We start from the raw sequence: 27,035 nt of genomic DNA, 5'->3' as shown, positions 1-27,035 counted from the left end.
TTCCATCTTTCCTCCAACCAGCAAATATTTTAAGCAAGCAAGAGGTGCAAAAGAAGTTTAGAGTCTCATTTTCTTAACTCATCTGGTGTGAGCTTGGTACCCATGGTGTGTGACTTATGAGTAATGCATTCAAAAGTAAAATGTAGAGAATAGAGTGAGCAGACAAGTACATGAAGGATAAATATAGAACATTAATGATTGCTCCCTTTTCCTTCACCAGGCTGTCATGTTTTCCAAGGTGTGAACTCAGTTATGCAAGTTGTTCTAAAACACTAGTCAAGTATAATGCTTGCATAAGATTGTGTTGGGTTTTTTTTTAAGATTTTTTTTTTTTTTTTTTCACTCAACCTTATAAAGAATTTCTAGTCTTCAACATTCAGTATGCCATGCAAGCATTTTTTTTTTAACAATAATTATCTGTGTATAACATGTTGAACTCTGTCTCTTAAATATGCATCTTCTCTGCAGATTAAGTTCATATCAATTTCACACTTTGTAGGAGAAACACAGTAGTTTAAGGTTGTAAAATAAAGCCCTTTTTCAGGATGTCGGTACACCATTAATCTGCCATGATCTGTTCTAGGCTGAACTTTTCACTAGTTTTCAGTCATGTGAGAGAAAATCCTTGAGCTGTTTTCAGCCTCTATCTGTAAGGCCAGTTCAAACTGATTAAAAATGCTATTTATAAAGTCTAATGTGCAAATAAGTCATCACAACTTGGTTTATATTCTTGTTCTGAAGGAAACTTAACGTTTTACATTTTGATCGAGTTGCAAGTATTTGAAAAGCACACTGAAGAGAGTGACTTGTTTTAAATTAAGTGCTTCACAAATGTGTTTGTTGTCCTTTTCTCTGTTTAGGAATCTCCTGGGGGAACAACTATTCTTCCAAGTTTCCAGGGATGGTTCTTTTTCAATGGTAGTTCCATCTTGGAACCATATCAATGCATGTGAAAGAGTTTTTATTGTTGTTTTTATTTTTTTTTCCAAACACAGTACAATGCTATATGTTTTCTAGTGCAAAAATTAAGTGACCTGTCTCACTCCTTCCTCCCTTTCCTAAACTCCGTACTTTTTCCAATGTTTTCTTCCAGGAAGTAAAACATTTTAAGAATCTCTCTACTTTAGAAGTGTCCACAGACAGAGTATCCTGTCTGTGTGGGATTTAATTCGAGAGATGCAGAAGGAAGGGCAGGATGACACCTTTTTTTTTTTAACACTTCTTCTAACACCTGCTCAGAGCCTGCTGGTAGCTCTTCTTCTCCAGCCTCCTTGCTGCCCCCCCCCCCCCCATCTATATAGACTGTACAGCTGGAACAATGACCACTATGCTTGAACTCTGAAGAGTTCCAAAGTAAACTAGGCATAACTATGTCCAAGTCTGCATATAACTGAGGTCTTTAGACACTGTTTAACAACCTAGATTTGGCTCATTGACCCTTCATCTTCTAAGTAACACTTTTTAGTTTTTTTCTCATCATTTACCTATCTTCAGTACAGCAACTAGTGTAATAGTTATGGCCTCCTAGACTATGACTCTCATGGGTTGACGTGTTTAGGGAAAATACAGATCTTATAAAAAGGATGTTCTCTTCCAATAATGGTGTTTCTGCAGCTTCAAGGGCTAATGGGAGCAAGTCATCAAATCATTCCCGAATAAGGAATTTACACCTGTGCTTTGAAATCCTACATTGCTGATTTTGAGTATTGGGGGGTTTGTTTTTTAAACAGGAAACAAAAGTAATTTAAGATGGTATTTACACTGCATAGTTACTCATTTAAAGCAAAAAAATCTGAAGTTGTGGGTGCAAGTACTCTTGCCCCCTCCCCCCCATATCTAGATCTCTTTCAGTGTAGTACTCACATTGTTCAAATATAGATTCTCAAAACATTAGGTAGGCATATTGACTTCCTGCATGAAGTATGATTTTATGTAAGCCAGAACACAGATTTTTTTCACAAGTGAAAATTGGGGGGGTGGGGGGGTCACAGCTGGATAATATGGTAAAGAAGTGTGAGACTGTGCTGCCACAGGATGTAGTTTATTCTAAACTGTAAATCTGTCAGCGACTAAAATTATCAGTGCTACTTCATTAATGCATATATTATAGTAGCACTCTCTAGTATTAAAATATAGTTTAACAGCCATGAAACTGCCCTGTGGTTTAGGATACCTTTTTAAAATTTTGAGCAATAAAATAAACACTTCTTGCAAAAATTTAACAAGCATATCCAGTACTTGCAAAAAACATATTTGGTTTAACAGATCATAAGAGTAAGAGTTAGCAACATAAGGCTCAATAAGAGATTAAATTTATACACAGGTGGAGAATGACTTAATTTGTAGTGCTGCCTGTATCAATGCTTCATAGTTTCATGCAGTTTAAGATGCTACAGCAGTTGTTGTTAATAAATGTTGTCATGTTAAACATACCATGTACACGATGGGTTATTATTTTAATATCTGTATATATAGGTTCTGCTCTATGTATGCTCATCTCGATGAATATCAGAGATTGGCAATTCTGATACACAAGTACATTATGTAACAAGCTATATGGAACTTGAGGAATTCAGTTAAAACACTTAATGAATAAAAGCCAAGTTGCAGTGCTGAAGGTGGATGCAGCTTCACTACTGTCTGCCGTAGCCCTCTACTGTTGTGTTGTTTTTTTTCCTTTTGGGTTCTCTGGTGTTTGCATGTATTTATCCATAGCTGGTGTTATGTATAAACACACAATTGAGAACAGTTTTATTCACAAGCAGCTGGAGAGACTGAGGCTTGTTTCCTTTGGCCTCCTGTGCTTATATTTATGTCCTTTGTTTCCTGTCTGGCTTCATTCATTCACATGAACCTTGTAACCACAAACTGAAACAAGTTTTACTCAAACCTTAACTAGATTTTGGGTGGCCTTAAGGGATGGTGCTTTACCAACTTCAGTAAGTGATCACACGTCACTTCAGTTTTTTTAATTTGTTACCTTTTCAGCAATATAGTGAGCTAAATGACATTTTAATTTGCACTATTGAAATACAATGCTTTAAGTGATTATTTTACAGAAGCATGTTAAAAGTTACCAAGCTGTTTCTCACTGCTGATGGAGATCTGTCTTGCCTCCAAAATATCACAATCCTAAAGGAACAGCCACTGTTACCCAGTTAGCCTTGTTTGTTCAAAAAAAAATTTAAAAAAAATTACAGTGTTTAAACTGAAAATTAGGTATGCGAACAAAATTAAACCAGCCTATGGTATTTTTCATATTAATTTTAAGTTTATTTCAATAAAAAACTTCCTGCTTTTAAACTAATGCAAACATCAGTAGAAGGCAAAAGCAGCACGAGGCAGTTCTAGATAATATCTACTGCATTACTATATAGAGTCAAAGTAAAGTGGGAAATGACTTCCAGAGGTTATCTAGTCAAAGCCCCTACCTGAGGCAGGACTACCCCTAGCCAAACCATCCCATATAAACCATAATCTAAACTCTGTATAAGACTACCATCATCCCTGACACAGTAGACCTAACACCCAAACCTGCCAAAGATAAAACGGGGTACCATGGCACCCAATGTCCTGCTGCTATAAAGTGGTGTTCCTGGGTAGACAATGGGGTAAAATTCTTGATGCCTAATATGGTAATCGGTGGTCTGACTCAGAGTGGAGGGGTAAGACCCTCTACACCTCCACCTTTTGGTTCTAGCAGGAGCATTGACACACTCTGGTCAGAGTACCCAATCTTAGCCATAGCTGAACAGCCAGTGCCTCTGGGAAGGCTTAAAAACACTCTGCATGGGGGAAGAACTAGATTTGCCAGAAATATTTGGTTAGGACTTCCATTGTCTCTTGAGCAAGCAGTTCAACAAGGAAAGCAGGTGTATCTGGATGATTATGTATTAGCTTATTTCAGAGCAGTCACTTGCCCACCCCTTCATGTACCAGGAGTCCCCAGCCTGCAGTGCCTTGTCACCCAGTCTGTGGGGCTCCTGACAAGTCCAGAGATTTGGTGACATGGTGGCACTACTTGCCGGCTGCAAAGTTTCCAGATCCATGAGCCTAGGGCTCTGCGTGCTGGATCTGCTGCCCAATTCCTACATATATGGGGCAGGAGGGGACTGTGCCAGGTCATTAGGGCATGATCCAGGCATATAGGGCAGGGAGGGGGTGGTGCCTGTCACCAGATGCTGATTCAGCCCATAGATGGCTGCTATATCACTCATCTGCCCAGTGAGCTAAAATGTTAAACACATCCCCTCTAGCCAAAGAAGTGCACTTCAGAATCAAAGCCTTCGTCAAGTAAGTTTCTGGATTTCATACCTTTCAAGGAGAATTAAAAAAACAAAAACGCTACACACAAGCTAAATGAGGTTTGAGTGATGACATTGTCTATTAGGAAAAAAGCTTGAAGACCTTTCAAACAAAGGTGGTAATCCAGGTTAATATGTAGTAATCATCATGGATAAGGTAGGGCAGGATGGCCCCTTAAGAGATTTAACTGGTTCAAAGGCATGATCTCTTGTAGGCAATAACCCAATTCATCAAATGCCATGAGATAGAAATAGGAAAGAGTTGTGTTCTTCCATTTGATTAGCTAATGGATAGTAATGGACACAGATGAAGTGCAAATGAAAACAAGACAGTTTGTAACTCCTGTTAGAAGAATGGGAAGTAAACATGCTAAAGCAAAGTGTAGTGTTAAAGGTAGAGTTTGTAGGAATTAGAAGGGTATACTTCAATTTGCTGATTCCTGTTAACACTTCCAGACTGCCTTTTCTTTACTAGCATGTTACTTAGATAATGATAACTAAAACAATATCTGTTTATTATTAATGATCCATATAGTGCCATTACCACATATATGCTGTAGAGTGGTAGTTCTCAACCTTTCTAGACTCAAGGCACCCCTTGCAAATGCCAGGCCTTAGTTTTGGGATTTTTTTGTCTACAGAAGAATAAGAATAGTTTTTCTGCTGCAAAGAACTCAAAGACCACAACTGTGGATTTTTACTTGAAATCTCTAGGTTCATCTTGTAAACCATGCTTGTAAGCCTAATAGTTGAGACAACCTGCACCATCCTTGGAAGGATCTCAACGCACCCCAGGGTGTAGTGTCACCCTGGTTGAGTTATATTTATGCCAGATAGATATGCAAGCATCTCAAAATATTTAAGTCTTCAATAGGACTAGTGATTTTGCTTAACATAATAAAAAAAAAAAACAACAACCACCCCCAACCCCCCCCCTCAAATGATCTTAAGTGGTCATTTGAAATTATTAGTCCCTTTACTTTGGTTTCATAACTGAAAGACATGAAAGATGCAGTTAACGCAGTAGTTTGTAGCTATTGAAGGATCAGTAATTTCTCAGAAATACAGGTTTTCAGTATCCTCTTGGGTATGGTAGATTGCCTGTAGAAAGGCTTTGTATACCAGTGAGTCTCAGCCACAATGCCACAAAAACCAGAAGTGCTGCGAGAGCTTTTTAAGGGTGTTGTGCAATATTAGTATTATTAAGTATGCAAACACTTGCATGTGATTCACAACATAAACAGAGTTCAAACAGGACTGCAGAGTTGGAAAAAATTATTCTGACCCATTGTGGTCCCAGTTGTTTGCAGTAAAAGAATTGTTCTTCTTTTTCCTGTAGTCAAGTTTGAGTGAAAGCTGAGAGCTCCCTTTTTCTGAGGGGCTGTTGAGTTTAAAAATTTGTTTAGCGCTACTGGTTCTGCACTAATGATATTCTAGCAGTATAGGGTTATCAGCAAACTGTTCATAATGTGAATGCAGCTGCACTAATAAAATGACGTACTAGTATAATAAAATCGCCTCCCACCAGCAAAACAATTTGGCCTGGATAAACATGCAGTTTTGCTAGAGTGAGTGAACTGTGTTCGTCCCAGGTCCTTCTTCATATCTTTTGCTGGCCTAACTACGCTGCTAAAGAGCCAGTACAGTACAGCTAGGACCTTCTTGCAGGGATATATTTTAGGCTTTTTTCCTCTGCCACATGCTACTTCAGCCTCCATTCAGAAAATGAAACATTTAAATCAGATGATGCTATGTGTGGGAATAAGTTTGCTCGACACCAGATAAAGAAGTTGAGAAAGTCCACCCATGAACCTCAGCCTGGAAGAATGAGGTTAATTTCCCTGTGAGTACCCAGCAGAAGATGGACCCTACTTAAAGAGCTTTCAGTTTAATAAAAATTAGTTTATTAAAAAGTGTCCTGCACAGGAGGAAGAAAACAGTAACAACCTTTTTGCCTGATGAAGAAGTATTTTCCCATTATCCTCTACATTGGAGTCTCCTGGCTGTTGCTATTAATGGTAGACGGTCAAGTTTATGCAAGTGGGAACAAAAAGCCATTTATAAATTACATTAAATGGAACATTTTTCCACAAATTAGTTACTAGCATGTAAACTGTTAACAACATACATTTTTGCTTTTGTCAGGCAGGACTAGGTAGCAATACTCAAATACTAAGAGTTCTTGTGACAGGGTGCCATCTCGAGGCTGGTCACGACATCTACCCACCCACCTGTCTAGGGCAGTCCACCCTACCCTTCCTGCCATGCCTTTGATGTTGCCACAAGTAGGTGTTTATTTGCTGGAGGCTACCCATTTGGTTGCCCTGATGCCAAGGGTGAAATAGATGGCTCTGTACCTCCCCTTATACCATGTCCCATGCCTTGCAGATGGCATCCAAAATCACTTCCAACTCCCCTGGCCCCCAACCCAAACTTGGACTCAGATGCACCTTGGCCACAACTGCATCCCCACCCCCTGCACTGGGCTCCTAGGACTTATACCCCCTGGGCCTCAGACCCCACTCTATGGGCCTTGGCCCCTATGCTTTTCTCTCAGGGTATGCTACCCTAGCCTTTCCCCTCCACAGGGACCCACAAGGCAACAGGGGCTGAGGTTTTACAGTGTCTCATCCTCGCCTTTCACTGGAGAGGCACATTTCCTGGAGACTGCCCCACCACATCCAACCCCAGCAGGGTGTCATTTCAGGTTTTACCCAGGACCACAGAAACCTCTTCCATCCCCATAGCTCCTACTATAGCCTCCAGATGTTCCCACAGCTGCTCGCCTCAGGCTGTACAATATTTTGCCACACTGGCTCCCTAGATGCAACTGCCAGCTCAGCTTCTAGGGACTGTGCTTATTTATACCCTGGCTACCCAGCCCTCCTCCAATCCAAGGCTCCCCTTGCAGTCATGTGAGTGCCTAATTGGCAGTAACTACACCTGCCAGCTGTTCCCCAGCCTGCTCAAGCCTCTTAAAGTGGCAGGCACCGAAGGTGCCCTACCATAGTTCATAATCTAGCTTGTTGCTCAAATCAGTTTTACCTGTTCACTGACAAAAAGTGAATTGGAAGAGAATGTCATAGCGGACAATGTATTTAAAAATTTCCTGTTGTATTTAGCAATTATTATAATAATAATAAAAGTTAATGGAGATCAAAGCCAAAATGTTAAATCTACAGTCTCCAGAACCAGCTATATACTGTTCTTAACTGCTTATCATAATACTTGGGCGTTACACTGGAGGAAAGACATCACAGAATTAACTATTTAGTTAACAGAGTTAAGGTTAAATCATTTAAAGGATTCCAAAAGACTTTTCTATGAAGTGAAGTATTTCCTCTGGCATTTTGCACTTACTGCTAGAATGTGGCTATACTGTAAATTAAACACAGAGGCTGTGTAGTGGAATGGTATATAACAGCATTATAAAACATTAGCAGAAGTAAGTAAGCGATACCATATCCAATTGGAAGTGGAATCTAGGTATTATATCTAGTATAACAACCTACTAGCACTTAGCCAGCATATAAGAGTTAGTACCCACATAGTTATGAGTAGTCACAATCAAAAAGTCCATCTAATCTGAAAGACAACATATTAAGGAGTGCCTGCCCCTCATAGCTTGCTAGGTCGCTGGTTCAATTCTGAACCCAAGTGAAGATTCCAACTCTGCACTCAGCTCCTCAAGCCTCAAACCTTTGTTGTAGCTTCTGTCTTCCTGGCTTCAGCCTCTGCCTCTAGCTGGGCCCCCTAGCCCAAGGTCCACTGTTCTGGACTTCAGCTTCTGAACCCCAGCCCATCTTCTGCTCTTGCCCTTCTCCGGCTCCTGTGTCCTGCACTCTGGCCTGCTCTCAGGGTCCCCAACTCCAGGCCCAGCTGCCCTTGCTGTTTTCACCCACAGTCATGTGGCCCCTGACCCCAGGCCGGGCTCCCTAATTCTGTGTGCCCTACCAGGCACCTATCCATGGCCTCCTTGCCTCTCCTCTAGCTACAATCTAGTCATCCAATGGTAAACACACACACACAAGCATCCATATAACAGAAGTATCAGCACACGGCTTCACAGAGGCCTTCTTGCTCTGGGTCAGTACCCTATCCCAAGCTAGAAATTCCCAATGGTAGTTTTACTCTGTCTTGTGGGTAATTTGTGTGTCCATGAGCCTGCTTCCTGCAGTCAGCCTCCCTAGGGCACTCCTTTCTCTGCAGCATGCAGAAAGGAGTTTCCCCTTTTAATGAAGGGCCAGCCTAGCCCCTGCTGCTGCAGCCCTACACAGCTATCTTAGCTGGCTGCCTTCTCCAAGTAACAGGAGCCCTCGGACTATCTGTCACAAGGAGATTTAGCCATATTTCCCTGCATAAGTCATTGTGGCTTCATAATACTTTATGGAAGGAGTCAAAAGATAGACTTACTGGGCTCTTCCAAGCTTTTCATACTGAGATTAAAGACAGCAACACGCACTACTTAAATTGTCCCTTATTAAATGAGAATCAAAAGTAAAGTTGTGCCACAAAATGTATCTTTATGTCTATTTTTCAAAAGCTGTAGAAGACTAGTCAGACTGACTTCAGTGGTGTCAGTGTGATTTTTCTTTGATTCCTTCCATTTTCGATTTTTGAAAAACAGCAACATTATTAATAATGTCTAAAGAAGAATTAATACCCTCAGTACCAATTAATATTTTGTTTGAATGTTAATGTCTATAATCTAAGCTCTTTGACATGTAAAAGTAGTCAATTAATAGCATAAAGGGAATTATGAATCAACTTCTATTACAGTTGTATTTAGAAAGCAAAGGCTTCATTATAATACCTTTTTTCTTTTGCAAGTTGTTAGGAAACCTACCCTACTTTCTTTTCAGTAGCTCAGAAATATGGGAAGTTTTATTTGAACAATATAGATTTTGAGCAAAGAGAGATAAAGTACTAAGTATGAGGCAGCAGAATATGTAGACAAGCTTTGTAAGAAATATTACAAAAGCTGTGTTTGCATGGTATTGATTCAGTCATGCTTTATCATCAATAATGAATCTCATTTTACCATGTTTTATAACAATATGAATTAGTTTGTTTTCCTGAACTCTTTTTTTAAAATACTGAATCTTATATTAAAATAAGCCTGTCTTTTTAAAAGGGAAAGTATACATTAACTGCTTACATGGAGGACTCAGTGCTAACACAATGATGCGTCTTATTTCATTTATCGTTCAGCTCTAGCCATCTACCTCTGCTCTCTCACATCACCTCATAATCCTGTAATCTAGCTCACATTACAGTATCGACATAAATTATACAACTGCCCTTCCCCCAAATCCCCCAACTTTGAACTAATAGGATACTTGCCTTAAGCAGCTGCTCGCTTGAATGACTTTTTCCATACCCATATTTCCCTCTATACAAAGATGAAAATTCACCACTTCATTGTTTGGTACCTTTTCAGATCATTAATATATTAAATACCACAGTCTTGACTGTTGTCATCATTTGCCATATTGGAGATAGACCATTTAATCCTTCCCTTTGTGTTTGCCAGCCAGTTTTCAAGCTATGACAATACTTTGCTTCATGTCTGACACTGTTTAGTTTGCTTAGTAACCTCATATGAGGACTTTGGCAAAGGCTTTTCAAAAGTCCAGATAAATTCTGTTAGTTTGTCCTTTCTCAATTTCTTCACTGACATGTTCAAACAGTTGTATAGTGGAGAGGTTCAGTTTCCCTAATCAGAAAGCAGGATGTTTTTTCTGTATCATAAAATGTTCAAACCATTTTATAACTGCATGTTTGAGAATTTTAGTTAACATGATACTGAACTAATATTTGGTGGTCTGTGCTTCCCAGATTCACTCAGGCATCTTCATTTTAATGAGGGACTGCATATTCTACCTGCTACTTGTAGTAGCATCTAAGATCACTATTAGAAAAAAAAACAACTGTATTTTTCTGGTTTGCTAACATTTGGTGTATAGTTACTTTTTTATTCCCATGGCAGGTAGTCAGTCAGTTTCCCCAGTGGCTTATATTGGTCTATCAGGCAGCAGAAGAGGGACAAGGTTTAAATATTAGAAAATATGATTATAGTTGCCTGAAACTATATTTTTGTTTTATTTGTTTTTAATTTTTTTGATTACATGCCAATATATTCCCCTTAATAAGAACAAGGATTTAAGAATATAAATATTCAGTTCTCATAATTAGTTTTCAGTAAAGGAACAATTTTGGTTAATCCTCATGGTTGTGATGAAGTATGATATATGCATGCCAAATCTAGCCCTGATCATTAACGGATGCTTGTGATTAATCCCATTGGTTTCAGTAACAGCTCATATACAGACAGCAGCAGGTTTGGAACCTTTGTTAATTTGGCCCAAATTATTGAACACGTAAAGTCCAGAGAACTACTGAAAATTCATAGGGGAACAATGGGTTTAAACAAACATGAAAGTAATGTACAGTAACACACCCTGCACCAAATATAACTGGCATCCTCCCTAACCAAATCTTGGAAAAGGCAGGAGAACCACAATTAGCAAGCACTGAGTGGTGTTAAGGCAATAGTTTTATTGCCATGGAAACCACTCTGAAAAACAGTAAACTTACATAATAGCCACAAAGGCAGCAGCAAACCATAATAACATCACAGGGATTTATGTTGGGCCTTAGAGTTGAACTTTGGTAGCATCATTTTGTTAGCAGTAGCCTAAAAACTCCTGGGAGGAGACTTATCTGCCATTATGTTCTATTCTCTGACAGTGAAAAAAATACCATTATTCCACAGCAAGCAGCAATGAAATATTTTGTCCATGGGGAAGGGGTATTGGATGCTGCTGTATTATGATTTTTTAGATGTTTCACTGCTCTTTTAATAATAATTTAATTTCAAACATTTATGGAGGTATGGAACCAAAGCTCAGTGTTGTTTAATTTATGTTACTGCCCTTTCAAAATGTAGATACAGTATTGCTGCTTGTCAGTGATGTGAGACTTCCTGTTTTCGTTAGCAGCCCAGGTACTTCATGGCTCTGCTGATTTTTTCGCAGCACATAGAATCATAGAAGAGTAGGGCTGGAAAGGACCTTGGGAGGTCATCCAGTCCAACCCTCTGCCTGAGGCAGGAAAGATCTTGTCTCCCTTGCATCTTTTACGCTTTAATCTCTGATCTCTTGTTACTACCAAAAGTTAGGCATGAAGTAAGTATTTCAGCATCACTGCAGAGCATGAAGATGAATGCAGAGAAATAGTTTAGCCTCTCAACAATATCTTTTGATATATATATCCTAGTGGACTCCAGGATGAACATGAGTTAGCTTTTCTGATGACTTCATCACACTGACAAGTGCATTTTATCATGCATCAGCAGATGCATGACAAACAGAACCAAGGAGGTGATACTTCCCCTCCGTCAGGCGCTGGTCAAACCGCAGTTGGAGTACTGCATCCAGTTTTGGGCGCCACACTTCAAGAGGGATATGGATAACCTGGAGAGGGTCCAGAGAAGGTCCGTTCATATGGTTAAGGGCTTGCAGGCCAAGCAAGCCCTATGAGGAGAGACTAGGGTACCTGGACCTCTTCAGCCTCCACAAGAGAAAGTTGAGAGGTGACCTTGTGGCTGCCTGTAAATTCATCATGGGGGCACAGAAGGGAATTGGTGAGGATCTACTCACCAAGGCGCCTCTGGGGGTCACAAGAAATAATGGCCATAAGCTATCAGAGAGTAGATTTAGACTGGACAGTAGGAGGAATTTCTTCACAGTTAGAGTGGCAAAAATCTGGAATGGGCTTTCAAGGGAGGTGGTACTCTCCCCTACCCTGGGGGTCTTCAAGAGGAGGTTGGATGGGCATCTGGCTGGGGTCATCTGAACCCAGCACTGTTTCCTGCCTATGCAGGGGGTCGGACTCGATGATCTATTGAGGTCCCTTCTGACCCTAACATCTATGAATCTATGAACCTGTGAATGAATTCCTTAATTATTTCTTCACAGTCCCATAAAGGACAAAAAGACATCCCATTTCCCTCGCAGTTCCTGATTTTGTTCAATTTAAAGACTTTAGTTATTTGATTTTATATCTTTAGAGCTATTTGTTTTTTAATTTTATCTTCATATTAATTTCCTTTTTATATGTTGGCTGTTGTAATGTTTTACTCTTACTGGGGGGTTAAATTTCTATTTTTTGATGATACCTTTCCTTTTTAATGATCTCTCTAAGGGAAAAGTCATTACACTGACCAACATCTACTCTCTGCCTTTGCTTGTGTAAGCATACTAATACAGCCACTTCAATGTATTCCTGTGATTTCGGAAGCTGTTTGCTTTCTGCTTCTTTGACTCTTGCCATTATGCTATGCAGTTAGCAGAGTCCTTAATTTGACGGGGCCACTTTTTAAGATTAATTCTTCTGTTGCACCCAGACTACTACAGGAATATTAAGAAAACAGCTGGCTAAATAGTGGTACATTTTGCAGACTACCATGCAGGAGTGAAGAATTTCAGTGACCTTTTACTTTACAGTGACCATAACTAATTCCTGGGCTCCCAAGAAGTCACAAGACTGCTCATATACAATAAAGAACAATTCTTAACTGTCTCTTCTTCAAGGACAACTTTGTGTCATACTGGTGCGGTGTTGTTTGATGGTTTTTATTTAACGGAGATACTTCTGGCTGCCTCAGTGTTGAATCAAATAATGTAGCCTTGCAATAGACATGAAATATTTTATGAAGCGGCGATTTATAGTCTGTTAGTTTTCCATTTCAGTCACTCCAAGGGTGAAAATGTATGCTTGTAGCTTTGTTGACTAATATGAATTCAGAATAAACTGAGGCTCATAATCAATTTGTTTTTGTTGCTTGCAGAAAACCAATGTAGTTGCATCATATTTCAATAAAAAGAGGCATCAGGAGGAAAGAGAGAGGAGAAAAAGGTTCAGTATCTTAGGAGTATTTCTAGTTGCCAGTCTAAGAAAGAAGGGATGCAGCTCACCCTAATTCAGTAGCAAATAGTTAGGTATCTGATTTAGATCTTCTAATTGCAGAGCATACTACAAAAGATCACAGGAGGGAACAGTAGGGCTTGGGGAGAGTGCTTTTTGTGCTTGCTTTTCACTAGATATGAGAATCTGTATGCATGACCCTCTTACCCAATCAAGGTCCAGTTTAGAGCAGGTGACCTGAAGCCATAATTGTAGAACCTGGAAATGTATTATTATTTATATTACAGTGGTGGCCAAAGGAGCCAGTTAGAATAAAAACCATTTCACTAATTGTGATCCACGCAGGTATAGTTCCTTTTGTGAGAAGCTAACTTTTAGTGAGTAACAGCCTCAACAGTTGGCTCTTAAGTTTTACTTTAAAAACTCTCTTGTATCATATTTCCTTATGTTCTACTTTTCTTGAAAAAGTAACTAATAATGGTTATCTTTAAGATGCACACAATTGTCTGCATTCCCATGGCTGAACAGCCTCATAGGCCCCTAGGGCCGCTGCTCCTTCTCTGTAGGAGCAGGCGTAAATCCCCATAGATTTCAGGTGAAAGAAAACAGAACATCTCTTGCTGAGTTATAGAACAAATGCTGTGCTGTCCCCATGGTTTGGGGCCATAAATAGAAATGGCTGCAGTTTGCTCCGTGCCTGAATCCAAGGGAAGTGGTGCTGGCTTCTACCCTGGGGATCTTTAAGAAGAGGCTTGATGACTACCTGGCTGGACTCATTTGAGTCCAGTCTTTTCTCCTGCACAGGCGGGGGGTCGGACTTGAAGATCTACAAGGTCTCTTCAACCCCACTTCTATGATTTTATGAATTCTTATCTCATTACTCTTCTCAGGACCCAGTTATCTCCTAATCCCACTGAAGAGTTGGTGCGGTCTTGAATTTATATTCTGGCATATGAGATTTTGTAAAAGCAAGGGATCTCCCAAGGCTGTGCCCCTAAAATCCAGACTCCATAGGGACTGCTTGTTTTCATTTCCAGGCCCTAGTACAGTTCAAACCCATTACACCAGTTGTATGAGGTAATCAAATATTGTCCCCATTTTAGCAGTGGAAATTCTAGTACAGCAAAGATGGTGTTGGACAAATTAATTGCATTACTGTCTTTCGTAGTTGTTGAAGCTCACTTTTCATCTCATGGTTAAGTTATTTAAGAAACAATGTGTGTCTATCACCACATACTAAATCATTAGCAGAGTAAAACTTGGAAGTCAAAGGTACCATCTCTACTACAAGTCCTGATTGCCTTTTCTTCTAAACCAATATGACTACAACCTGGATACATTACTATATACAGTGCATCTTCAACTCCCCATAAGCAGAGAAAGGTCAGCTGTGTTAATCTGTCTGTCTTCAGCTACAGTAATGTTCCCACCCAGGGCTAAAGCCACAGAACTATATGGTAACATTAACTTGACTGTTCTCCCAAGCAGGAACAACGCATGTATTCACTATCTGTCAACTGTTTGCTGTTCTATCATTAATATATAAAATAGCATAAAGTCTTTTGGTCAAAGATTCTCCTAGCCATATGCTCTACAGTTCCAACCACGTTGCTTCAAGTTAACAGTAGCAGCATGGTATTCCACTAGCTTGCAGGTGCTCAAACATGGCCCAAAAAACATCGAGCACACAGTTAACTGCCCCAGTAAACCAAGTTCCAAGATTATGTCTGAAAGTTATGAAGGAATCGTGGATGAAAGAAGCCCCTTGAAAAACTTCCCTGGCCTTTCCACCAACTCAGTTCAATACAGGACTGATCTGTAGACATTTAAAACATCAGTGTGCCTTCCTAGATAGGAGACTGAATTGACAGAATGTATGCAGGGACAAGTTATAAATGAGCTGCATTTCAAACTAGTATGAAATATAAAGAAGAAAAAAACTGATATAGTAAGAGAAAATATTTCTTCAGAACAGTTTTTCTAAGGTGAAAAAGCTCAGGGGAGCATGAAAGGTATTCACACGTGAAAAGTTATTTGACTTAAAATAGACCCATGTGCCCCAAAATGAAATTTGCGTGTGCAGTTCTAACTCTATGCAAATCAGGCAGTTACTCAGACACTTTTGTTCTTCCTCTGCTGTTTTTGAAAATGTGCTGTGACAAAAGAGAGATTTCTACCAAAGCCTGGAAAAAACAAACATGCACATACAACTGTAATACTTATTATTGTTCCATTTTTTCAATCCAGCCCTTTCCACACTGTTCAGTGATACTTTTATGCCAACAACAGTTACATCAGTAAATGCACCAGCTAACTCTGCATTCCAATAGAAAAGCTGATTATATCCTGCTCAAAATTAACTTAAAAAAAATCATGATTGAAACTGGTCAAGCCCTACTTTATTTTAAAACATTATTTGTCTTCCAATTTTCTGTATTCAAATTGCTTGAGAGAAATGCACAGATTTGAAGGTAATGCGTACAAGAGGTGGGTCTTTCCCTTTTTAAACAATTAGAAACTAGTGCCATATTTGAAAACCTGACATTGTTACTAGTAAAAATGATATACAACTTGTTTGCTTTCTTCAAGAAGTTGAAAGTGCTCTTAAAATGATTATATATTAACGATAGCCCGGAACATAAAATCATGTTTAACAGAGTTGTTACAGAGAGGAAGCAAATGGAAATATATTCATATCTGATTAAGTTACTTTGAACAGTTAGAATTCACAAGAGCAACACACAGATCTGTCAGTACTAACAGAAGAGAATATATTGTGCATTTCAGTGCATATAACACTCAGTAACACCCTCCTTTTTAAATTGCTGGTTTTTCCTTAAAGATGAAATTGAGTCTGAAAGTGATGATAATTGCTGTTATAAAATTCCATAATTCCTACTGCAGTTTTCAGTAGAGTTGTATTTTAAAGCACTTTTTTAAAATACTTCATAATTTACATTTCATATCAAATGCAAATTTTAAATAATTGTTTTGTTATGGATTCACTTCTGAGAGCATTTTAAAATTCTTTGCCACAGGCATTTCTACAGATGCTAGACAAAAAAGAAAAAGGTCCTTTACTTTGCGTTCAAAGGAGATATTCCAAAGAGTTACTTTTGTCTAGGGTAGTGGTTCTCAACCTTTTTAGATTCAGGGCATCCCTCAGTAGACTTGAAGTACCCCATAGAAGATACCAGCTGTTAGCCTTTTTTTTTTATTACAAAAAATAGAGCAGTTTTCTTGCACAGAATTTAGAAAGATCACAATAGGTCAGTATCTTTTTAACACTGTGTATTCTTATGTGAAAACTCTGGGTTTATCTTGCGAATCTTGGTTGCACATCTAACAGTGCTAATATTTCATGGCACTCTGTGACACCCTTGAGAGGATTTGAAGGTACCCCTGGCTGTGTCCAGATGAGTGCAGCTGTGCTATATGTGGTGGCACAGACATGTCTACCTCATGCTCAGTTGTTCTCCAAGCTGTAAGGGAGCAGCATGGAGGGGGGGTTTTGACTCCCCAGGAGAATAAAAGTGGAGTGGTGCATGCACGGGCAGCATGTGCTGCTCAAGAGTGGAGCCAGGCTCCACAGAGCAGAATCACCACTGCTCCAGCCCCGGAAAACCCCCAGGACAGGCAACTGAGGCCAGCCCAGTGCTGGCTTCACCCTCCTTTTACCACTGGTGTGGTAACTTGCCATGCATCAGAGCACGTGTGGCATGGGCGTTCCCTGGGGCAAGTAGTGGTGGTGCAAGTGTGTGTAAACCTGCCTGAACTACAAAAATAAGTTTTGATGCAAGTAGGCACACATTAATTGATTAAATAAATATTTCATTTTGCCGATATTTTGTTGGGCATATAAAAAACTCCAGTTTGGTGTTACTGTTGAATTAGATACCTGTATTATCTTCTGTGTTTCATGTATTATTGATACTGTTCACTGAGTGCAATAACTACGCAGTAGGAAAGTTTAGCTTTCACTCTTCATACAAGTTGTGAAACTAATACAAACAAGATAAAGAGCTTGGTTTAACTTAACATTAGATAAATGCATGTCTAATAATACAAAACTTCTGTTATTAAACTTTGAGAAAGATCACTGAAAAACCTACCTCAGTAATCAGTGTTTGTTTTACTAACATCAAAAACAATAAGAGGTAGATTTAAATTTCCTTAAAGTTGAAGGCATATTTTAGTTTAACCTGCAGACGAGCATCTTGATATATATTAAATAGGTCTCTCAGAACTCATACCTTGAACATTATATAGCAGAGTCCAAATCATATTCTCCAAGATTGCTGCTTTGTTGATGAAAGAGACATTTGTATTCACTAAATGTCTAACTTAAATCTGAATAAATTTTATAACTGTGCTGAAAGAAAATGAAAGAGAACTTGAGAAGAGTAATAATTAAAATTATTGTTTTAGTTAAGAAATTTCTCTCAGCTTAGATAGACAGAAATGTTCGACCATTTTATTTTAAATCACAATAAGCTAATAAGTGACAATTTTGTGCATTTTTTTTAAAGCCAGTTTTTCATTGAGTAAAAATCTAGCTGAATTGGAGTAGACTGACTACTGATAAATATCTTAGTTCTAATAGATACTTTGTAGTATGATTTAACCAGACACTACCAAAATTTAAAGAAATATCATCAGCTTGAAAATAATACCTGAATGATTCAGTGTCGTTAAAGGGAATATCTAAGATGATTCTAACAATGGGATAAGAAGAAAAAGACAGCACTTCAGGGTTGTCAACACTCTTGGTGTCATTAATTTATACACATACAGTCAGTATCTTCCCTACATAATTATTGAACTGGGCTTTAATCCTGCAGGTGCATTTGCATAAGTACAGGGTTTGTCTGCAGGGATATTGGTAGGGTTTCAGCCTTTATCAGCATTCAGAGTTGCTCTTGTGGGCCTTTTGGACAGTACAGGGAAAAGGGAAAACTTAAATTAGAAAAGTATTATTGTTTCAGAAAATTATTTTTATAGTACTTATTAAAATTGATTAGGTTGCAAGTCCACTGTGTCCCTTTACAACTGCTGTGCAAAAGATGTTTTTATCATTTATGCTTGTGACAGGGGCAAGCTTTCATGCCTAGTGCAAGCACTGGCCCACCTCCTGTCTATGGGCTAGTCGCCCACCTCACCCACCTGCTACACCTTGATGTAATAACATTAAGATATTAATCAGGCAGGAGGCTGCCCATTTTGAACCCCTGTGTTTAGGGGGATATCCACAGCTCTCTTCCACCCCACACTGCAGCCCAAGCCTCGTAGATGGCATCCACCAGTGGTTCACACTGGGTCTTCCATAACACATACACACAAACAACAAACAAACACGTACTGGGCTCCATACACCACACCCTCACTGCTTTGGGGTATTACACCCTGTGAGGCTCAGGCGGTCACAGCTGTCCCTGGCCCCCTCTCAGGGCCCCTGCAGCTTCAGGACTTCTAGAAACGGATCTTTGAAAACTCCTGGCGCTCTGGTGTAGTGCCCGAAGACTGGAAGACGGCCAACGTGGTGCCGATCTTCAAGAAAGGGAGGAGAGTGGATCCGGCTAACTACAGGCCCATTAGCCTGACTTCTATCCTGGGGAAGATCTTAGAAAAGTTTATTAAGGAGGCCATCCTTGAGGGACTGGCCCAGGCTAACATCCTAAGGGACAGCCAGCACGGGTTTGTTGCAGGTAGGTCTTGTTTGACCAATCTCATTTCCTTCTATGACCGGGTGACCTATCACCTGGACAACGGAGAAGAGATTGATGTCATATATCTTGACTTCAAAAAAGCTTTTGATCTGGTATCCCATGATCACCTCTTGGCCAAACTGGCCAGTTGCAGCCTTGGCTCCACCACGATCCGCTGGCTGGGAAATTGGCTCCGTGGTCGGACCCAGAGGGTTGTGATTGATGGCAGTCACTCATCATGGTGCCCTGTGACCAGTGGGGTCCCTCAAGGCTCTGTCCTTGGACCCATACTGTTCAACATCTTCATTAATGATATGGACATTGGAGTCAGGAATGGACTGGCCAAGTTCGCCGATGACACCGAACTTTGGGGCAAAGCATCCACGCCAGAAGATAGGCAGGTGATCCAGGCTGACCTGGACAAGCTCAGCAAATGGGCGGACGAGAACCTGCTGGTGTTTAACACCAAAAAATGCAAGGTTCTCCACCTTGGGAGGAAAAACCTGCAGCACCCGTATAGGCTCGGCAGTGCTACGTTGGATAGCACTACAGAAGAAAGAGACTTGGGGGTCAGAATTGACCACAAGATGAACATGAGCCTGCAATGCGATGCTGCAGCTAGTAAAGCGACCAAAATGCTGGCGTGCATCCATAGATGCTTCTCGAGCAAATCCCGGGACGTCATTCTCCCCTTGTACTCGGCCTTGGTGAGGCTGCAGCTGGAGTACCGCATCCAGTTTTGGGCTCCACAATTCAAAAAGGATGTGGAGAAGCTTGAGAGAGTCCAGAGGAGAGCCACGCGCATGATCAGAGGTCAGGAAAACAGATCTTACGATGATAGGCTGAGAGACATGGGACTCTTTAGCCTGAAAAAGCACAGGCTCAGGGGTGATCTGATGGCCACCTATAAGTTTATCAGGGGTGACCACCAGGATCTGGGGGAACGTTTGTTCACCAGAGCGCCCCAAGGGATGACGAGGTCGAACGGTCACAAACTCCTGCAAGACCGTTTCAGGCCAGACATAAGGAAGAATTTCTTTACTGTCCAAGCCCCCAAGGTCTGGAACAGTCTGCCAGCAGAGGTGGTTCAAGCACCTACATTGAACACCTTCAAGAGTAAATTGGATGCTTATCTTGCTGGGATCCTATGACCCCAGCTGACTTCCTGCCCTTTGGGCAGGGGGCTGGACTCGATGATCTCCCGAGGTCCCTTCCAGCCCTGATGTCTATGAAATCTATGAAATAAGCCTGGGCTCCCCCTGGACTGGTTGAACCCACCAGGGAAGTGGGGGCTGGGGTTAAGGTGCCCCACACTTGCCTTTCACCAGGAAGGTGATTGGCCTGGCATGTCTTCGGGACTTCCCCACCACGGGGAGGCCCACCAGACCACCCCTCCCCCCTTACCCGGCAGGGTGCAGTTTCATGTTTTACCCCGGACAAATGAGGCCTCCTCCATCCCCATAGCCTCACCCTGTCCTCCCCACATTGTTCCTGGCAGAGCTCAGCAGGTGATGTTTCTCCTCTGCTTGTGATATCAAAATTTAACTAGTTTTCTGGTTGTCGTGGGCCCCATCTACACTTGCATGCTTCTGAGATACCCCAGTCTTCCTGGCAGCTGAGGCAGCCTTTTTCCATAACTTAGTCATCTTAAGCACTCCACATTAACAGTATAACTCTTTAAGTTTATCTGATAGTTACCCCATCATACAGATACACCCTGCACTGAATATACAAGATCTAGTCAAAATAAATGCACCTACATGTATTTGCAGTCCCTTAGTTTCCTCAGGACTCTGGAAAAGTTCTCTGGGACTAAGCAAAAAACTTACGAGTGTTCAGATTCCTTCTACTGAAGAGAAGCCGTGAGCAGTATCTCTTCAGAGGTGTTAGCTTTCTCTGACCTTGGCTTGTCCCACAGTTAGCCAGACCTCCCTACTATGAAACCATGTCCATCTCTTGCCCAAAGCTTCCTTTTTGGTTCTGTGGGTCTTCCTTATTGTCCCTCTCATTGCCTTATCACCTCTGTCTTGCTGGGAATTGTTCACTCATCCCCCTCTCTGTAGGTAAGGTGGAGGGGCTAGATTCTTCCAGTTCCAGACACCTCCTTAACATGCCCAGTGGGGTGAGGTGGGCATGTTAGAAGGGAAGGACAGATTACAGCAGGACCTGAACAGGTTACAGGGGTGGGCAAATGAAAATAGGATGGGATTCAATACTGACAAGTGCAGGGTGCTGCACTTAGGCAGTAGGAACCAGCAGTGTACCTATAGGCTGGGGAACTCCCTTCTCAAAAGCACGGTGGCAGAAAGAGATCTTGGAGTCATTGTTGAGTCCAAGATGAACATGGGCCGACAATGCGAGGACACGGTCAGTAGGGCCAACCGCACCTTGTCGTTCATCCACAGATGCATCATGTGCAGGGCCAAGGAGGTGATCCTCCCCCTCTGTGCAGCACTGGTCAGGCCGCAGCTGGAGTACTGCGTCCAGGTCTGGGTGCCGCACTTCAGGAGGGATGTGGACAGCATTGAGAGGGTCCAAAGGAGGGCCACTCGCATGATCTGGGGACAGCAGGGCAGACCATACGAGGAGAGGCTACGGGACCTGAACCTGTTTCCACAAGAGGAGGAGGGGGGACCTAGTGGCCGTCTGAAAACTTACTAGTGCGGGGACGAGTGGAGGTTGGGAGAGACCTTGTTCCCTCGAGCACCTCCCAGAGTAACAAGGAATAACGGCCATAAGTTGTTAGAGAGTAGGTTTAGACTAGACATTAGAAGGCACTATTTCAGTCTGGGCGGCCAGGATCAGGAACCAACTTCCAAGGGAAGTGGTGCTGGCTCCTACCTTGGGGGTCTTTAAGAGAAGGCTTGACGTTTATCTAGCTGGGGTCATTTGAGGCCAGTTCTCTCCTGCCCAGGGCAGGGGGTCGGACTAGAATATCTACAAGGTCCCTTCTGACCCTACATCTATGAATTGTGCAAACAGAATATAATTATTACTGTCGCCAGATGGTTGGGTTGGGTCTGAAATGTATATCCTGTGTGTAAATAGTGGGTGCCACATTCAGTGTTAAAAGTGTCTTCATAACGTGAAACAAAATTCCTGCATTTTATATGGATAAGATAAAGGTACCTTCCATGACGTTTTAATTTCTGAGCTATATAGAATAAACAGGAGAGGAGTCTTATTTGAAGAGTGGCTGCAGAAAAGCTCTAAGACTGGCATTTGATTTAGGAGCACTCAGGTAAGGTAAACACTTAAAAGCAATGCTAGTTAGCAGCTCTATATGCTTCAGAAATGGGAACGTCAGCAGGGGAACCTCTGTGTACTATGGTTGCATGATTTATGCGATGGCCTGAAAAGTCCTTATTTACTGTGACAGTCTTGAACCTGTCCGAAATCCACATGGATAACCTCTAAATGGAGATAGATTGACCTTTAACTCTCTCCGCAAAAAGGTACAAGCAGTGTGAGAACACTTCTTGTTGACTCTGTTCAGCTGAAATTAAAGAATAAAAGCAGCCCTTATATTTAAGGTGTTTGGACTTCCAGTTCAGCTCCCATCCTTTGTAGAACTGTCCTACAGTTGCTTTTTAAGACTCCTTTTCTACCTCCTGCAGAGAGAACTGCTCGTTAGACACCTGGAGTAGACTCTGTGTGGCAATTATTTGAAGAAAGAATGGTGACTTGTTCACTTTCCTATCCCCCATTCTGCACAGCAGGAGGGAAAAAAAATTAGTCCAGTGCAGTGCATTACTTAGACTATTTCTGGCTCCATACCTAGCACATACAAAGCTACCTTGGGTCATCTCTGCACTTCACAGTCTTTTACCATTTAGATATTCTTTTTTTTCCCCCCAGGGGCTGTAGGCTGATACTTTTTTACATACTTATTATAGGAGTCCCTCTACACATGGAGGTAAAGGAATAATGGGATCCAATGCATGGTCTACACAATCACACCCCCAGCTATGCCCCATGTGCATGGCAGGAGATATGATTGTGGGATTGTGCGTTAGATCCCATTGTGCCTTATTGCCCTGCACCAGCAAGAAGCAAGCTCCCACAGTTACACGCCCCCCTTCAGTTGAAGGGCTCCCAGCTGCAGGGGTGCCCCAAACACCTATGTGGGACACACACGATCCCCAGCTCCAGGCATTCCAGCCCTGGGGGGCTTCATGCACACCTGGGGCAGCCACACCCTCCTGGCTGCCAGGACCCAGCTGTGTCCTGGCATCCAGTGTCTGCAGCTGCAGGCTTGGGTCCCGGCAGATGCTGGGGCTAAGAGTCTCTTCATTCAAAGGATTCCCAGCCCCAGCTGGGCATGGTGCACACCTACCACTGGGAGAGGGCTCCCAGCCACTAGGGAGACCCTGTTGCACATGCAAATTAAAGCATAGTAGCAACCAGCTATAAAGTTAGTACACATTTTCCAGGTCTAATTGTATAGCTGATTGGAGCTTTTTATGGTGTGATAGGTACTTTGCATGTGTAGTTGGTCTCAAGGTAATTGTGCAAGTAACCAGTTAATTGCATGATACCTGTAACATGTAGAGTGGCCAAGCAGATGTAGAATCTAAGGAGGTGAAATAATTGATATTTGTCTGTTTGCCTGTGCTGAATATCTTAAAAATGAAGACATTCCCATCCGATTTTGTTTTGTAGGCTCAGAATAAAGAAACCAAAGTCTTGGCTGCTGCAAAGGTGATCGATACTAAATCAGAAGAAGAACTTGAAGATTACATGGTTGAAATTGATATTCTAGCATCCTGTGATCATCCAAATATTGTCAAGCTTCTTGATGCTTTCTATTATGAAAATAATCTTTGGGTAAGTATTTTCTTATGTTTAATTTATGTGAAAATATTGAAAAAAAGATAATGAAATTACTTTTTCCTAATCTAATAAGAGATTCAGTCAGATCTTCTCGCATTTATTCCTAAACGCTTGGATAATTATTTAGTGGAGTTGGAGTGCTGTTAGTGCAGACTGCCTGAAAGCTCATCTAACATCTCTCCCAACTATACAGTTGGTCCAGTAAAAGATATCACCAAAAATCCATGTCTTTTGCATGTACTTCAGTATCCTAATCATCTTGCAACGAATAATTATTTGTTAAAGTAATCTTGTTATACAGTATTTATATATTTTATCTCAGGACCTCCGAGATTATATTCATTTAGAAAAAATGAATTTGGGGACTGTACAAGGAAGACATAATTTTCAGCCTAAGAAGTTTGCAATTTAATTACAAAGAACTAGAAGGGGCAACATTGGGGGGTAGCTTGCCCTTCCTGCTCCCTGCCCCAGCATCGCCGCTGCTGCCTGCCCCACACAGCTAAGCCTGCCCACTCAAAGTCTAGCCCCCCCACCCGGGAAGAGGCTGGTGCTGCCGCTGCCCAGTAGATATCCTGGGAGATTTAAAGATATATTTTACTTTTGAACGTAATGATTTATTAAACAACAGAAACAGTGGGATGAATCAAAGCCTGAATGACAGGTGAACCAGGAGCTCCAGCCAGTTTTCTGTCCACCTTACAGTCCATTCATCCAGCCCCATACTTCCTTTGCTTGCCTGCGAGAAAGCTATGGCAGACTGCATCAAAAGCCTTGCTGAAAATCAGGGTACAGCACATGCCTGCATCCACAGAGTCAGTCATCTTGTTGTAGAAGGCAATCAGGTTGGTCAAGCATGACTTGCCCCTGGTGAATCCATGCCGACTGTTCCTAATCACTTCTCCAAGTGCTTAGAAGTGATTTCCTTGAGGATCTGCTCCACAGTTTTTCCAGGGACTGAGGTAAGGCTGACCAGTCTGTAGTTCCTGGATCTTCCTTTTCCCACCCCCCTTCTTAAATATGGGGGCTATATTTGCCCTTCTCCAGTCATCTGGGACTTCTCCTTACTGCCATGAGTTTTCAAAGATGATGGTCCATGGCTCTGCAGTCTCATCAGCCAACTCTCTAAGCACCGTCAGGTGCATCCCATCTAGCCCCATTGACTTGTATATGTCCAGGTTTTCTAAATAGTCCCTAACCTATTTTTTTGTGACTGTTGGCTGCTCCCCTCCTCCCCAAACTGTGCTGCCCAGTACAGTAGCCTGGGAGCTGACCTTGCCTGTGACGATGGAGGCAAAAAAGGCATTGAGCACTTCAGTCTTTATTGCATCCTCTGTCACAAGGTTGCCTCCCCCATTCAGTAAGGGACCCATACTTTTCCTGACCTCCTCTTGGTACTAACATACTTGTAGAAACCCTTCTCATTAGCCTTCACATCCCTTGCTGTGGACATCATTAAGAAAATCTAATATGTGCTGACACACTGTAGGATTACTAGAGAGTCATTTACTCTAGATTTTATTCCATAGTAAAGTTACTCTGTCGTAAGTACCAGACATATGGCCAGCCTGCTCAAGCTTGCTGTTGGTACTGTGTGCTATTACTGTGGCTGGCCACTAGGTGGCAGGGGCACCAGTTTGTTTTAAAACAGCCAGCTCAGCCAAAAACCCGTTATGGGAACAGACAAATTAGAAATAGGAATCTTACTAATACCTTTATTACAGTTCTTGCATATTTTGAAGGGGTGACTTACCTCAGATTTGAGCATATATTACTACATAATAGGGTTGTACATTAGGGCTGTGCAAAGCTTAGCTGGCTGTTTTGTTTCAATGCTTTTTTTACTCGTTTCAAGCGCAGAACAGTGAAATTGAAGTGAAAAAGGGCTTCGAAACAGCCTCAAAATGAAACGAGGCTAGTCAAAACAGTTGGAAATGTTTCAGATTTTGAAGCAGCCAGGCAGGTGGTGAGGGGTAGGAGAGAGCCAGGGCTGCACTCGGGCTGGGCCACATGGGACTGCGGAGCCTCTCAGCGCAGCCCTGGTTCTCCCTGCCTCCCGCCACCGGGCTGCGCTCTGATCAGCTCCACCAGCCCCATGGAACTCAGCCTGGTGGTGGAAGGTGGACAGAGCTGGTGCTGTGCTCCAACTCCCGCCACCAGGCTTAGTTGCATGGGGCTGCGAGCTGCTGGGAACAGCCTGGTGGCGGGAGGTGCCTCCCCCCCGCTAGACTGAGTTCTCCGGGGCTGCGAGCCTCTGGGAACAGAACCCGGTGGGGAGAGGTGCCTCCTGCCACCGGGCTCAGTTCTCAGCATTGAACCCAGCGGTGGGAACTGAGTCCGGCAGCGGGAGGTGCTTCCCCCAGCTGGGCTAAGTTTCCCAGTTCTGCAAACTGCTGGGAACTGAGCCCGGTGGCAGGAGGCACTTCCCTCAGCTGGGCTCCATTCCCCAGCGCTGGGTTTCAGGTGTCAGGAGCAGCATCCTGTGAACCGGCGGGCAGAACCAGAAGGGCTGCAGGGGCTCTGCTGGACTCTTCCCGGGGGTGCGGGCCCCCGGTCTGCCTGCCAGATCAGAGGACAGTGCTCCTGCTCCCCAGCAGCTTGAGGTGCTTTCCCAGAAACCCCCAGACTTGAAACTTGGCAGGCTTCATGCCCTCAGAAGGGGCTAGCATCCCTGCAAGGTTCATCAGAATTGGGCAAGAAGTGACAAAGTTATAGTCTGTTTTATGCTTCCCCATTATAACTAATGGGCAAAATGTCGAAACAGCAAAGCCATTTTGACAGTGGACCGGAACAGTGCTTTCAAAACAAAACGAAACTCGAAACCAAACACGGTTCTGTCGAAACGGAAGTCAAAGTGGAACGCTGTTGTTTTGCACAGCCTTATGTACATCATATGTCCACTTCACTTTTACTATATCATGAAGTCAGTTTACCTATCCTGTGCCCATACCCTTAATGCCTCAGTCTCTGAAGTGTTTGTCCACAATATTTCTATGGGATATTACTTCTTATATTTCTGTAGTACCTATTAGCCCTATTCAAGGATCAGGACCCATTTGTGTTAGGCACTTGACGAAGATGGAAGACAAAGAAGACCCTGTCCCCAAGGAATTTATCATTTAAGTGTAGGACTAGAGATGCATACATACAGATAGATAGGCAGGACAGTACAAAGAAACGATGAGACAGTGTCAGCATACATGACAGGCAGTGATTCCCAGAATGCCAAAGGCAGATTAGGACAGTGATGGTATCTCTATCTAGC

The 27,035-nt window shown here is 42.1% G+C and overlaps 1 protein-coding gene across 2 annotated transcripts in view; it reads left to right on the top strand.

Annotated features, from left to right (window-relative positions):
• Nucleotides 1-27,035, top strand: part of SLK (STE20 like kinase) — a 66,970-nt gene that overhangs the window by 7,769 nt on the left and 32,166 nt on the right. For both annotated transcript variants that reach the window (XM_090057142.1, XM_090057141.1), the window contains exon 2: nucleotides 23,600-23,764. In XM_090057142.1, coding sequence (XP_089913268.1) covers nucleotides 23,600-23,764 — 165 coding nt within the window. The remainder of the gene's footprint in view (nucleotides 1-23,599; nucleotides 23,765-27,035) is intronic.

Source organism: Crocodylus siamensis, chromosome 7 (assembly GCF_052110815.1).
Source record: "Crocodylus siamensis isolate JL-2025a chromosome 7, ASM5211081v1, whole genome shotgun sequence".
NCBI classification, from domain to species: Eukaryota; Metazoa; Chordata; order Crocodylia; family Crocodylidae; genus Crocodylus; species Crocodylus siamensis.
This window is presented reverse-complemented; position numbering and strand designations above follow the sequence as displayed.